This window comes from Aphidius gifuensis, linkage group LG6 (genome assembly GCF_014905175.1).
Source record: "Aphidius gifuensis isolate YNYX2018 linkage group LG6, ASM1490517v1, whole genome shotgun sequence".
Taxonomy (NCBI): Eukaryota; Metazoa; Arthropoda; class Insecta; order Hymenoptera; family Braconidae; genus Aphidius; species Aphidius gifuensis.
Genome location: NC_057793.1, coordinates 14,732,869 through 14,749,027, shown reverse-complemented (window position 1 = coordinate 14,749,027; position 16,159 = coordinate 14,732,869). Strand labels below are relative to the sequence as shown.

The window sequence follows — 16,159 nt, the reverse complement described above, 5'->3', positions numbered from 1 at the left end:
ATTGGAACTGATGAATTATTTGATCCTTTCATTGCTTGTTTTGCTGCTTGTACGATTTTTGAAAATGATATTTTCTTTTTTGTTTTTTTCTTTTTTTTAACTGCACGTTTTTTTTTATTTTTTATTAATTTTCCTCCAGTCTTTTTTTTTATTTTTTTATTTTTCAATGAAGATAATAGTTTTTTTTTCTTCGTACATTTCTTTTTTTTTTTTCTCAGTAACACAACCCATACCAAATTTCGATTTTACTTTCACTGCTCCAGTAACGAATGGAGCTGCTGCTCTCTCACTTAAACTTGCGTTTTTATAAAAAATGACTTTAGCTGCTTCACGAGCTAAAATATCATCAGCTGCGTTTCTTGCCTTGATATCGTTGCGATTTTTTGAATAAGCAATATCGTGATTTTTACAGGCTGCGTCTAAAGGATTAATGCCCGGATCTCCTCTTGCCAAACGTTTTTCTAACTTGGTACCTGGTCCACAATATGAATAACCAGGCAGATAGAGTTCGAATGGTAACTTGTTGATTATTTTATTGAGTATTCCTTTTCCACAACGTTTTTTGTTCTTTTTCTTTTTTGATGTATGCTCAATCATAGCTTATAACAGACTGATTTGCTTTGGTATAAAACAGCTGAATTTATAGGATTCGAGCTTAGTGCTTATCACGATGGAATACCAGAAACAAGCTCTAAAATTACCAGTTATAAACTTTGATATAATTACATCGAAAAGTGGTAATGGTTTAAAAGAAAAACGACATGGTGATTTACTACCAAATACAATAAGATGTGCGATAATTAGAGGAAGTAATTGTGGTGAAACCAACGCTTTTATGAGTTTAATTGTTGATCCAAATGGTTTACGATTTGCAAATATTTATATTTATAGTAAATCATTATACCAACCAAAATATCAATATTTAGAAAAGTTACTAGAACCACTTGAAGAAATAAATTATTATAAATTTTCTGACAACGATCAAGTCGTACCAGTTGACGAAGCAAAACCAAATTCTTTGTTTATATTTGATGACGTTGCAACTGAAAAGCAGGATCATATCAAAGCATTTTTTTGTATGGGAAGACATAAAGCTGTTGATTCATTTTATTTATGTCAATCATATGCGCGAATACCTAAACATTTGATACGTGATAATATTAATTTTTTGATTATCTTTCCACAAGATGATACGAATTTAAAGCATATACATCACGATCATGTTAACATTGATATGGAGTATAGTAAATTCCGTCAGATGTGTGTGGATTGTTGGAAAGAAAAATATTGCTTTTTGTGTATCGATCAAGATAGAGATATAGATAAAGGAAGATATAGAAAAAATTTTGACTGCTTCATAACTATAAATAACAAAACGATTTGTTGAATTTCATGAGTTAATTGTAAAATCGCAAAGGATCAACATGCCTCTTTGTGAGCAAGAACTAGTTGATGAAACAAAATTTTTAAGTGAAATTGAAAAAGTACAAGACGTTATTCGTAAAAAATATCAATTGATAAAATTGGGGAAAGAAAATTTATCAGAAGATGCGAATGAATATCTTAAACCTGTTGTCACACCGCTCAACAACTTAGCTGCACAACTGCCAACTACAACGATCAACAAAAAATCATTAATTGATGATAAATCATTTCCGGATGAAAAAAATACGAATGATAAAAAAAATAATTCAACACATGAGGATAATTATAGTACTTCTGATATTGAAGAATCAGTTTATGAACAAGAAGGTGAATATGATACTGCTGATGAAGGTGAGGAAACATTTGTGGAAGAATCAAATAAAGATTTAATAGATGATTACTTAGGAAAAATCAATAGTATACAGTGGGATAAAGATTATGGTGTAAAAAAAGTAAAATCCGACTACAAAATTGGAAATGCGAAAATTTTCTTTAACGATGATGAATTAAATATTTTTGATACACCATACAAAATAACACCTCGATTAATGGAATTATTACTTATGAAATCACCAGACAGAAGAACTATCACTGATATTGATAAAAAAAATTATAATAAAATTATTAATAATACAAATGCACATCATCAATATCATAGATCTAATATGCCAATAAAAAATACAGCATCTCGAAAATACATTTATTTTATTGCACCTCATAAGAATAATAATAATAATGAGCATTATGGTACTGGATTATTACCAACGGTTATGACTCTCAGAAAAAATAATCCAACTAGAGTCAATTATATCTACTGGGATAATCCGAATGAACTTGTTGATCAATTACGATTATTAGAAGCATCAAGAGCAGCTGGTAATCCGAATCATGATAATGAGATCATGTCAATTATTGAAGAGTTGAGAGAAAGTGGAATAATATATTAATATAAAAGAAATCAGTCTGTATACATCCGTCAGTGAACTATAACTGATTATAAAAGAGACGTTGTGCGTGAGTTACATGCTCCAGCAAGAAAAAATTTTGTACGACGTAAAGTTGACATTCGTGATAAGGATGAAACATGGCAAGCTGATCTTGTTGAAATGATTGAACATTCAAAGATCAATTCTGGATATAATTATATTTTAACAGTCATTGATATTTTCTGATATCAGCTGGGCTGTTGGACTCAAAAATAAAACTGGAAAAGAGGTAACAGCAGCAATGGAATCAATATTCAAAACAGGTCGAATATGCAAAAATCTTCATGTGGATCAAGGAACAGAATTTTATAATTCAACATTCAAAACAATGTTAAAAAAATATAATGTTCATATGTATTCAACATTTACTCATTTAAAAGCATCAATAGTTGAACGATTCAATAGAACACTAAAAAACAAAATGTTTTTTGAATTTAGCATGCAAGTAAATTATAAACGGTTGAAATTGCTGCCAGAATTAATTAAAAAATATAATAATACCAAACATCGCACAATTAAAATGAAACCAGTTCAAGTCGCTGGTAAAAATATTGAAATACTGAAACAGACTGTATTTAAAAGTTTCAATCATTGTCATGTTAAAATTAAATTTAAATATAAGCATGTCTTTGATAAAAGATATAAACCAAATTGGAAAAACAAAATATTTACAATAACTAAAATTAATAAAACATCACCTGTAACGTATAAGCTTAAAGACTTTCAAGAGAATCCAATACAAGGAAGCTTTTATACTGAAGAGCTACAAAAAGTTCGACATTCTGACATTTATTTGATTGAAAAAGTTTTGAAAAGACGAGGGAATAAAATGTATGTAAAATATCACGGATTTGACAATAGTCATAATCAGTGGATAGATAATCAATAAACTAATAAATAAAAAAGCAATGCGTATTTATTTTCTTACAATTATTTTTTTATTATATACATTTATACAACTTTTATTTACATCATTCATATTTTCTTTTATATATACTTTTACTCAAACACATTCGTTCAACAGGTATATAACCCCATGGCAAAGTGTCAGTCTCACCATCAATTAGCTGTCGTTTCCCATCTTGCCAACTGAGAGCAATTTTTTCAGTTGTTCTTGTTGTTACTTCATGTTTATGGGATCTTATTATATTTTGTTGTTCTTTTAAAATAACATGATTAATTAAACAATTTTTATAAACATTAAAAGTTATTTGCCTTACAGTTGATCTTTTTACACCCTTTGCTCTCATATGAACACGTTTTTTTAATGAATTATTTTCATCCGCTATAACATATGAGTATAATTTACTTCGTAAACCAATGAATTCTTTCATTATTTTTCCGTTATTCTCATCTTTCATAATACCAATAACTTTTTTATTTTTTAATTGAATTCCATATTGATTATTTTCAGGATAATCAGATGTATCAAATTTATCTGGATTATTACGTATCAAATCATATGGATTATGACTAAATATGTGGTAAACAGCAGAATCAGTATCACCATATAAATACTTAAGTTTATCTTCATATTTTGGTTTTATGAAATTATAATGGAAATCATACATATATGTTTTTGACATTTCCAAAATAGAAAATCCAAAATAAATTGGTTTATTGAAAAGTATACTTGTTGGTTTCATCTCAATTATTACAAGATCATCAATGATTAAATGACTGTGAAAGTTTGGCTTTGAGATATAATATCTTGCTCCACCTCTACCACCATATTTTCCTACAAGTTTTATTGATTTACGAGTTCTTACAGACTTTAGAGTTTTACTATAAATTGCATTGATGAATAATTTTCTAAGATCTTTTTCAAATGCGCTACGGGATTTCTATCGTAACTCTGTATTAAGATCAATATAAGATTGAAGCCATGCAGTTTGTTCAAATTTTAAAACACGATGGACTCTAGTAATAATCATCCCCAAAGAACAATATTGTTTTAAATTCCGGTAATGGATAACATAATTTTTTTTGTTATCTAGAGTTGCCAATAATTTCGGAGTTTTACTGGTTTTTAGAGGTGGTTTTTCACGTATTGGTGCTAACGGAAAATCTTTATGATGATGATGCAAACTTGCAGGATAATCTAAATCAACTTCAAGAATGTATCCATATTTCGAGTTATCAGCAGTCGAATTTAATATTGAAATATCAAAATTATTAATCCATTGAAATTTACATGTGGGAAGATATTCCCTCATTGCAGCTCCGTACATATTGTTCAAATCAAAATACATTAAAAATGACTCTTCTTCTTCAATATTATATTCACTGCCCATATATCGATTATTAGCTCTTCCATATCGATTTGAGACTTGTGATAAACCACCTTGCTCAATAAACAACATCATTTCAGGATCTGTCAACAATTCTAGTTCAATCTGTTGAACTACATCTTTGTTGAGTATATCTCAACATTGCACTAAAACTAATTTCAGGTAATAATGTGCTGGATCTAACTGATATGTATTCAAACAATCAGCTCTGAAGCTTTCAAAAACATCAGCTAAAAGAGCAACATCAGTCTGTAATGTTTTTGAGGTTATTTTTTTTATAAAAAAATATTAACCTAGTGCAAGAAATATTTATGTAGATTGATAGCTAGTGAAAATCTGAGAATAATTAACTTGAAACTTTTGAATATTAATCAAAAATTGACAAGATAATGATGGATTACCAAAAAACAAAAAATGTTTTTGAGGTTATTTTTTTATAAAAAAATATTAACCTAGTGCAAGAAATATTTATGTAGATTGATAGCTAGTGAAAATCTGAGAATAATTAACTTGAAACTTTTGAATATTAATCAAAAATTGACAAGATAATGATGGATTTGAGGTTATTTTTATAGAAAAATATTAACCGGGTGCAAAAAATATTTAAGTAAATTGATAGCTAGTGAAAGTCTAAGGATAGTTCATTGAGAAATTTTATAAAATATCTAAGGATTATAAAAATACTTATTGGTTATTAAATTGAGGTTTAGACTCACCTGATATTTTTATATGACTATATTGTCTTGGCAGCAGATCACAATGAAATGTGTTGAAAGAATGAGTTAGATGGACTGATATTTATATAGCTTTATCCCCACTTTTTGATGACCACTAGCGACATCATCACACTAGCGCCACTGTTTCATTTTATTGACTACTCGCGACTTCATCATATTTTTTATTAACTACTAGCGATACTCAGGAAATGAATGAAACCAAAAAAAAAAAAAAAGTTTAGAAAATATATAGCTAAGGCAAAATGATTCTAACCAATAAAAAAGCAATAAAAATTTCATATGAAAAAAAAAAAAAAAACAAAAAATATTTCAAATCAAATAAATCAAAAAACGAATCAATATAAAAATAATAATCACAAGAGATAAAGAAATCTAAGGATGGGAAGAGAATGATAAAAAACATCGAAAACAAAATATATTTTAATCAATTCATTTAATTTATTTTTTAATAAAAAATGAAGTCTTTCGTCCACATTGGACTTCCACAAATTCCACCTCTTCGCGAAAGTACACGTGGTATGTAGCGACAATTGTAGTAATCTACATTCTCTAACCGCCCATTCATCTCCTCCGGTTCGAGAATAACCGTATCAGCATCATCATCGTCATCATATTCCTGCTCACGAGTATCCCTGGTTACTGTAAAAGAAAAAAACAAAAATAAAAAATCTTTTACTAAAAAATTATTGAAAAAAAAAAAAAAAAAAAATCATCAAAAAAAAAATACTTACAATAAATTGGTTCATCACCATCATCAACATCATCATCATCATCACTCACCAAGTCGATGACAGGTACAATCTGTAAAAACGATAAAAAAATACAAGTCAAATTTTGCTGCTAAAAGAAAGGACATCTACCGGAAAAAAAAAAAAAAAAATACAAGGCAAATTTTGATGCTAAAAAGGACTATCTATAAAATACAAACAAAAAAAAAAAAAATTATCTCATGATCCATTGCTATCATGCTAGCTGTCTCATTATCACCAGTGTTATCTGTAAAAAAAATAAAAATTAATAAAATAATTGAAAATAAAAAAAATATAAAATATAAAAATAAAAAATATAAAAAATTACCTTAGTTAGCGGCAACAGGGACGGTGGCTTCTCCAGATAACCTCTGCTCCAGCTCCTCTTGCTCTAACCTGGACATGGCATGGTATCGGACCCACAAATCCCGTTCCAGGAGTCTTCTCCAAAGACCTACACGCTGAAAATATAAAAAATAATATAATCAAAGAAATACAATAAATTAGAATGAAATACAATAAAATTAATAATAAAACAAAAAAGATTGATGAAAACACGTGCTTGCGTGATGCAATTATTCAAGCATGCATTCTAACCAACCTTTTTTGTTTTTCTTATCAATTTTATGATATTTTCTTTTTATTTATTTTATTCTATTAATTTTATTTTGTTTATTTTTATTCATTTATTTAATAACTAAACAGTTTTTTATCATATTTTCCTCTTTGCAAAACACGTGCGTAAAAGAGATTGCACACGTGTTCTGCGTAGAGAAAAAATATAATAAAAATATAATAAAAAAAATTGTTCATTTATTAAATAAATAAAAAAAATAAACAAAATAAAATTAATAGAATAAAATTAATAAAAAAAAAATACATTAAAATTGATAAGAAAAACAAAAAGACGTGCTTGCGTGATGCAACTTTTCAGGCATGCGTTCTAGCTATTCTTTTTTGTTTTTCATATTAATTTTTGTTTATTGCATTTTCTTTTAATTTATTTATTTTTATTTAATAAATTAGTGTTGTGGCTTTTTTTTTTTTTATTATAAATATTATCTATATTTTATTCTTTGCAAAACACGTGGGTAAATCTCTCGATTGCACACACGTTTAGCTAAGAAAAATATAAAAAAAGCCATACAACTAATTTATTAAATAAAAATAAATAAAATAAAATGAATAAAAAATAAAATAAATTACTTACCCTTCTATTATTTCTTCTATTAACTCTTCCACAGTTCATTTTGTATTTTCCTTTAAAAGTATTATCAAACAACCTCATTCCGTGACGAACCAAACTTTAAGAAAATCGTGGGAAATTTGAAAAACATAGAGCGCTGACAAAACGGAACTGCAGCGCACTACTGAAGATATCATATGATAAAAACGGGAAATACATTACCTACTTTTTGTGGGAATTTTGAAAATATTAAGAAAATAATATAAACGTTATTAAATTATTAAATTATTATTATTGTTATTGATGATAAATAATAATATATTATAATATAATAATAATAATAAAAAAACATTATCTAAAAGTTAGTTAAATTTATTAACAATAAAATAAATGAAAAATAATAATCACCTTTGGTAATAACGAAATGTAATATGACGTCTTGCGAAAAAACCAATATGGAGTTAAAAAAAAATCCAATATGGCGACTTACGGAAAAAACAATATGGCGTCGTATGAAAAATGGGACCCGGGAATTTCAAAATTTCAAAAATTTAAAATGGCGTCTTATAGAAAAACAATTATGGCGTCTTATAGAAAAACAAATATGGCGCCTTACAAAAAATCGGACCCCCATGGCGATTTGACCTAATTAATCAATTGAAGAACCCCCTGTGGTGATTTGACCTGATTAATTAATTAATCGATCTAATTAATTAATTCAAGGACCCCTGTGGCGATTTGACACAATTAATTAATTCGCGGACCCCTGTGGCGATGCTTCGCGGATTCCGGGGAATCACCCGCGAATCACAGCGGGGGTCGCGGGTTTCGGGGTGGCACAGCGGGGGGGGTGGTGTCCCAGAACTCTCCTATGTACACTACTAACATAGTGTTATATGAACATAATTCAATGATATTAATAAGTATTATTAATTTTTTGTTATCTCAATAATTTTATAATACGATTCAAATGTATTCAAATAGAAAAAAAGCCCACGTGAATGTAGAAGTAGATTAATATACATATGTTCGGTGGTCAATTCAAAACACTAAAGTTTCCATAAAGCTGGTATATTGGCAATTACTAATGGACAGTAATTGGAACTCGAAATTCCGCGCAAGAGGTTTATTCACCAGCTTCTATAACCAAAAAAAAAAAGCATCTAGAACATGTCAAACTTTTAATTGTTTATATAAAGAGATTTTTTACCTTCTGTGTTGAGGTGATTTGATGTGTGATATCGAAAAATACATGTATTGCTGAAACATAATATCAAATTTTTGTACATTGGACTCCATTGACAAGAATTAATAAACTGTTGACGTTTCTTTTTAGTTGGTGTTTGTAAACGGCAGTATTTTTACCTGCACCATTGTCGAGTTTTGATAGTGAAATTATAACCTTAAAAATCAAACAAACACAACAGATAATTATTGATAGATTATAACAAATTTTTTCCGATTACTTTTGAATTGAGAAAAATACCTCGAGTTTTTTATTTCAAATTTATCAACAAATGTTCAATTATTGAAAAAAAAGTGCTAGTCGTCTAATGCACCTGTTAACAAATATTGTCAATTATCATGAAATAATCTTGAAAATTTTTTTTGTTTATAAAAAATGGATTTTTTAATCATTTTTTTCCGATTACTTTCGAATTGACTAAAGCAAACGTGAACAATAGTATTTTCATCTTTTATGTTTTTATGTTCTTTTTTTTCGAAATTCCAACACCATTTCAAATATTGTGATAAATTTGAAGAACGCGAAGAATTCAAAACACTGTAATAAAGCAATACTGAGTAAAATGTGTAAAATTTAGAACACTTGGCCTGTTGGTAAAAAATTCAGCTATAGGAAACCCACCTTTTCCGATCCCACCGGTTCCCTCAATGACTATTGCATAATACATCATTTGGGCATCTGGTTGGTCTTCGGGTTCCAAAGGTATTCTTCCCGTTCTGTCAAAGTGAAGCCAGCCATATCCTTTGACTTCAAACTCTTTTTCCAAGCATTCTAACTGATCGCCAGAAAAACAAATTACTTCAAATGGAAATGTGCCAAGTTTTTGAATATAACCCGGAAATAAGGAATCTTCTCAATCCCGACTTTCTCTAAGCTCAGCACAAAGTTTCAATAAGTGTAAATGAAGATTTGCATCAAGATCTTTTTTTGTGTTGTCTCGCTGGAAATTTTTTGAATAAGTTGCAGCCTGCGAATAGCTGTCTGATTACTATTGAGTACAGGTTCTCGGGGTGATTCCGTGAATAGTTTTTAAAATAATTCATTGGGAGGAGATTTCATAAGTTCTTTGCTGAGGATTTCTCTTTTTTTGGCTTTTTGAAAGCTGCGATTAACGGACTTCGGATCATGTAACACTGGACCTTCTGTTGCTTTTTTAAAATTAAGGCCATGATAGATATCTGTACCGTTAGAATCATTCGTTTTTTCGCAAAACTTTTTTTTTATAAAAATTTTAAAATTTGCACAAGATCGATTTAAGCATTTAGCACTAACGTGAGAATATGTGTTGAGCCATCAGCAAAGTAACAATTGTGTCCTTTTATGGAATAAACACAGAACGGAAAATATTTGGCTGAAATTTCACAGAAATTTTCTGTCATCCTTTTTTTAACCGTGAATTTCCATTCCACCAATTCCAAAAGGACGTTTCAATTGTAATTTCAATTCCAGCTGTTGAATGTTGAATAATGCTATTGACTGGCATTGAAGAATATTCTGGATAATTAATGGACTGAGAAAATTCCATTAAAGTGTTTGATAAATGAGAAATTCGAGAGTTCTGAAGAATATGATTTGATGGCGGACTATGGCTAAAATTTATTTCTGGTTTTATAGTTCTATTGATCGAGTCCTGGAGATCTGAAGTATGGTGTGTTTCAAATTTTTGATTGGGTGTGGATGAAAGTATATTTTTGTCGTTTGAATTTTTTGGTGAGATATTTTCTTTTCGTTGTAAAATTGAAATTGAAACTGGTTTTGATAAAATGTCATTGATTTTTATTTCCGGAGAATTTGTTATTTCTTGAAATACAGTGGGAGAAACTCTATGTTACGGTGAATTGAAGTTGCTTTTTTCTATTGGTGACAAATTTTGTGGTTGCTGTTCGATAATATTATAAGTGGAGTACTTGGTTGACAAATTGTTGAGTGATTTCTTTGGTGAATTGACGGATAAACAGTTTTCATTAATTAGTGATTATGATTTTGTAATTTTATCGATTAATAATTTCCGAATATCGTTTTTGTTTTTACGGTATGCCAAGCAAAATCGGTTAAGATGGTTTTTAACGGTTCTGTCTTGATTACAAGTCAATATGGATTTGCATATCACACCAAATTTACTCTGACGGTCATAGACACTGTTTTTCGATTGGTCAATTTTGACCAATAAATCATCGACATTATTTTCTCCAGTTTCTTTAATGGAATCAGTAATTATTTGGGGCGTAAATTGAATTTTTTTAATCCCCATTTATAATGGCACCTGTAGAATGAATAAAACTGATTATAACTAAGAATATAAAAAAACCCATGTGTTGTCAAAATCATGACTTAACACATAAAAGACGCTCTAAGAATACCTAGCTTTTCTGAAAATTATTGAGAAATTTTTCTTTGATTATTTGATTGTAGTAGTACTCTTTTTAATCAAGAGTCCGGATGCAATAACACGTCGAGCGCTCAAAAACAATAGAATGCTATGTCACTGTGGGTGGAAAATAAAAAAAATTCAAATTGAAAAATAAAAAAAAAATATATATAGTCTTCGATAAAATTAGAAAAAACATTTTAACCCCATTGAATTTTTTTTCATGTTAATGAGTTTACGCGATAAAAAATAAAAACGAATTTTTTTTTTTATTTTTTTGAAAAAAATACTTCTTTTTAATCATATAACTCGAGACAACTTCTTTCAAAATTAATAAATCAACTATTTTAGCTGTAGCTTCATTATAAGCTACCGATTGCAACAGTATAATTTAAGAAATCGATTATTTATATTGTTTAATTTTTATTATACAATTGTTAATGTCGAGGAAAATTTCAATTAGTCCAACTTTGAATGAAAAAAATTGAGTAACTTGTCAGTAGCAGTATTGTTGAGCACTATATCAAGAAGTTTTGTACAAAGCTTTAGATAGTTTCATCAATTATTTACTGAGCTATTTATTCAACAATGAATTCCGAGCTGCCTTTAGGGCTATATATGCGTGATCATCAGCCCTCACTCTCGCGAACGCCAATGTTCGCGCGTTTGTATATCCATATAAATACAAACAGTATACGCGCAATTTGTTGTTGAATTAAAAGTCAGTGAAAAATTAATAAAAATATCTAAAAATTTGTGAAAAATTCTTGATATATCGCTCAACAATATTGCTACTGACAAGTTACTCAATTTTCAAATTTCTCCGACTTTTTTTTTTATTCATAGTTGGACTAATTGGAATCTTTCTCGACATTAACAATCGTATGATAAAAACTAAACAATATAAATAAATGATTTTTTTAATTATACTGTTGTAATCGGTAGCTTATAATGAAGCTACAGCTAAAATAGTCGATTTATTAATTTTTAAAGAAGTTGTCTCAAGTTATATCATTAAAAAGAAGTATTTTTTTTCCGAAAAAAAAAAAAAAAAAAAAAATTGGTTTCTATTTTTTATCACGTAAACTAATTAACATGAAAAAAAATTTAATTAGGTTAAAATGTTTTTTATAATTTTATCGATGACTGTATTTTTTTTTTTTTACTTTTCAATTTAAATTTCTCTTATTTGCCACCCACAGCAAGATAGTATTTTCGTGTCTCCGAGCACTTGACGTATTATTGCATCCAAACCCTCAATTGTAATAAAAAAGTTTGAAGACAATAATAAAAAAATAAAATTGATTAATACGTGAAAAAATTGAAAAATAAGTAAATAAAAAATTCTAAATGAGCTCAACATAACAACAGTGACGGTCCCCACTCATACATGCACAGAAACGTCATACATACATATACAGTGTCAAGGATAGACAGAAAAAAAAACGTCTCTGTTACTCTTGCCCGATATTCTGTACCCGCGCAGCGAAACGTCAAAAAAGCGGGAGATAGCACAATGGAAACGTGATTTGAAAATGACGATGTACATAAATTGTAAATTTATTGTAATAGTTTTTATTTATTCATTTTTTCAATGATCTATATAAAAAAAGAAAAGTTTTTATTCATAATAGAATGGAAAATAAATTTTTTTTTTCCGAAAAGATTTTTTTTTCATTAATACAAGATGATAGAATGAAAACCCAAATGAGCACCGTAATCAAGTTTTATTGTCTTTTTTTAATAAGTCATTTTTTGCAGCAAAATTATCCTTTTTATTTTAAAAAATGAGGAAATTAATTTTATTTAACCGAATTTTTTTTTTTTTTTCTTAATTTAATAAAAAGTTCATAAATGGAATTAAAATTCATAATAATAAAATAATTTTTGACATCCAAAAAAATTGAAAAATAAGTAAATAAAAAATTCTGAATTGTATGAGCTCAACGTAACAACAGTGATGGTCCCCACTCATACATGCAAAGAAACGTCATACATACACATACAGTGTGAGCAGCAGACAAAAATAAAAACATCTCCGTTCTTTCTGTCAAACCTGCGCAGTGACACTTAATAAAAAAAAAAGAAGTAATGTTGTTATTTTAAAAACGAAAGGAAACACGTGTTGACAAGACAGCACGGCAGGCTAAAAAAAACCGTACGCGTTAGAAAGAGAAGAAAAAGGTGAAAAAATAAAAAAAAAAAATATTAAAAACAAATTTAAAAAAAAAAAATAAATTGATTTCAATAACTGCAGAATCAATAAGATAAGATATAAGATAAAAGAAAAAATTTTAATTCAGGGATATGTAATAGATAAAAATGCGGAACATAAATTTTTTTTTCTAGTACAGTTATTGATATGAAATATTTGGATTGATCAAAAATAAAAAAACATTATCTGGTATCGATAAAAGAAAACATTAACACTATTTATATTCATTCAATGGAAATATTTGCATAGTACGATTTATAAAAAATAGTTACCTCACGCTTACTAACACATACACACACTTATACACACAGTTAGAGTCGCGCGGCATTTTCCGGTTTTTGTTAATTAATTATAGACATTTAATGACCCGGACACATAATAAAAAAAATATCCACGAACATTACGTTTTTCTTTCCCATCTCCAATTATACTTTTTTTTTTCTCTAAAATCTAAAAATTTTCTAGAACGAAAATTCTATGTCACAGAACTTTTTTCTTTTTGTATATAAAGTAAAATGGTCTCAAATCGAAGAATATAATGATAGATTGCAGCATATAATAACTTATTTTAGGATTCTATTACATTTTTTTAAAAGTTCATATTCAGGTGAAAAATTCACAAAAATTACATAAGATCAAAGAAATTCAAGAGCTTATAAATTTATTTAAGATATCTCATTTCTTGATTACATTTGAATGAAATTTTATACCTATGTAAGAATACATATGCTTGAATAGATATTTGAAAAATCTATTACAAGAATATTTTTTTTAAGATAATGAAGTTTTAAATTTTTAAGTTGTTGATTTATCCCCATATTTTTCCGATAATTTAGTTGAAAATTTATATATAGATTGGATCTTCAATAGAAACTCTTTAGAATAGACGATCATTTTTTTTAAGCTGCTTCAATATTATAGTGCAACGTTCAAATGAATGCTCCGTTGGTTTATGGAATTGAATCTCTCTGCAAGTCTTTTTCAAATAAACAAAAATCTCCAATTTACCGTCAAAAAATTTTGATAATAGATTGTTCTTGTTGACAGAAATTAACGAATACATCAAATTTTAAGTATCAATTGATTTTTTCTTGTTGTTCGATTTTTCCGCGTGACTTATTGACACAACAGAAACTTTTCCGGATTTTTCTATAAATATTCTTTAATCAGGCTTTTTTAATGCATTTCTATAGATTTCGATAGGAGATATGTTCCTTACATTAGTGTTTATTTATTTATATGTATTCATTTCCGAATGAGATTCACTACTTCTTGTATCTGATTGAAATTCTTTTCTCAACTTCGGCATATCTGTAATACTTTTTCTTTCTTTTAAAAGTCCAAAATCATTCGGTGTACTGATGATATTTTCTGCACCATCAGAAATATAATTTTTTTGGCTCTCAATATTAATACTCAAGTCAGACGTTAAGTTTTTTGGTGAAACAATTGTGACAGTTTTTAAACTTTTGTTATCTTTTGATATCTCGAAGGTTCTAACATGATCGTTTGTCGCAAGTGGACTGATTCCTAGATTTCTTTCTGATGATTGCAAACCTTCAATACTAATGTCGCTTAGACTGGATGCTCTAACTCTTTTTTGAAGATTATTTTGGGAAATCTGTTTTCTTAACATTCCAGCTCGCCATTTTTGAATGCCTTTTGATCCAATAATATTTGAGGGTGCTTGTCCAACGAATTGCTCTGGTCGAAGAGAAAACCTTGGTCCGCTTGAAGTCACAATTGGTGAAGATATACCTGGAATACTTTCTTCATTGACTAAGGGTTTTTTTGAACTTTCAAATGAGAAACCAGTGATAAAAGTTGAAGTAGGATTCTTCCCGTCATATCGATAGTCAGATAGATACGGTAGAACTTGTGGTATCCTTTCTGAAGTTGTTTCTACAGGTCTTAAAGAAAATCTTCGATTTTTCATTTTATTAGTGTGTATGATACTGTTTAAGCGACCACATGTCGTCAAATTCCTAGGTTCCTCTACAATTTTTGAACTAAATTTACGTTCATAATTAAAAGATTTATCAACATGTTTATCATCAATAGAAGTTGAAAAATCGGTAGGAGGTGAAAAAAGTGACAACAAGCTTGGAAGTTTCGGAGGAGTCAAAGATGCTGTACCCATTTTTCTTTGGGGTTTTTTTACGTAATCACTAGGCACTACACCAACTTGAGTATGAAGAGCAGTCATAGCTCTCAAAAAATCAGCTACTGAAGTTTCTTCAAGTAAATTACTATTTTCTAACGAACATGAAAGGTTAGCTCCCGTATGAGTAAAATATGTTGATCTTTCATTAACATTATTTATAGTCGATAGATAGTTTTCATCACCATGTTCCAAATCACCAACAGAAACTGAATTTCGCGTTCGGCTTTCTTTTTTATTAGATGACAGGTGCTTAATCCATTTCGATAATGAAACAGATTTCGGTATATTGAATGCTGGGAATAAAGACTTTGAATCCTTGGACTCTTTGTTGCCATTTTGTCGACGTCTGATGATTTCATCAATTTTTCTGGAAGCAGCTGGTCCAGACCATGTCCACTCATGATTTTCACATGTACCACGATCATATTTTGGTTTTAAATGAACTTCACTTGTGGCTCGAGACCTTGGCTTCCTGAAAGACAGTTGATCAGAACCAACTTTCCAGTTGTTGTTAAACTCGTTTGATAAAATTTCTTTATTGCTGAATCCTTGCAGTCCTGGTAAGGAGTTATCTAATGGCGGTTCATCATCGATGGAAGATGGTGGAATATAGCCCAAGATGTTGACTAACCGTGCCAAGAGTTCAGCGGGTTGAACTATTGCATGAGTAGCGAACGTTGCTGCCTTGTCAATTCTTTGAAGATCGGTCTCAGACACTACTCGAGCTCTGACAGGATTAATCTGAATAAAGTTAAAATTTATAATTTTTAGTGAGCTTGATTAATGGATTTT

General features: G+C 28.9%; 1 protein-coding gene and 1 long non-coding RNA gene across 3 annotated transcripts in view; both read right to left on the bottom strand.

The window, feature by feature from the left end:
* Positions 1-6,319: 6,319 nt before the first annotated feature.
* LOC122859571 lies at positions 6,320-7,613 on the bottom strand. Its single transcript, XR_006374363.1, has 3 exons — positions 7,399-7,613; positions 6,517-6,649; positions 6,320-6,435 (listed from the first exon to the last, which is right to left on the bottom strand). It is a non-coding gene; the product is annotated as an uncharacterized LOC122859571 (long non-coding RNA).
* Positions 7,614-14,433: 6,820 nt separating this feature from the next.
* LOC122859545 (open rectifier potassium channel protein 1-like) overlaps positions 14,434-16,159 on the bottom strand; it is a 101,163-nt gene continuing 99,437 nt past the window's right edge. For both annotated transcript variants that reach the window (XM_044163206.1, XM_044163207.1), the window contains exon 6: positions 14,434-16,108. In XM_044163206.1, coding sequence (XP_044019141.1) covers positions 14,435-16,108 — 1,674 coding nt within the window. In that variant the 3' untranslated portion in view covers position 14,434. The remainder of the gene's footprint in view (positions 16,109-16,159) is intronic.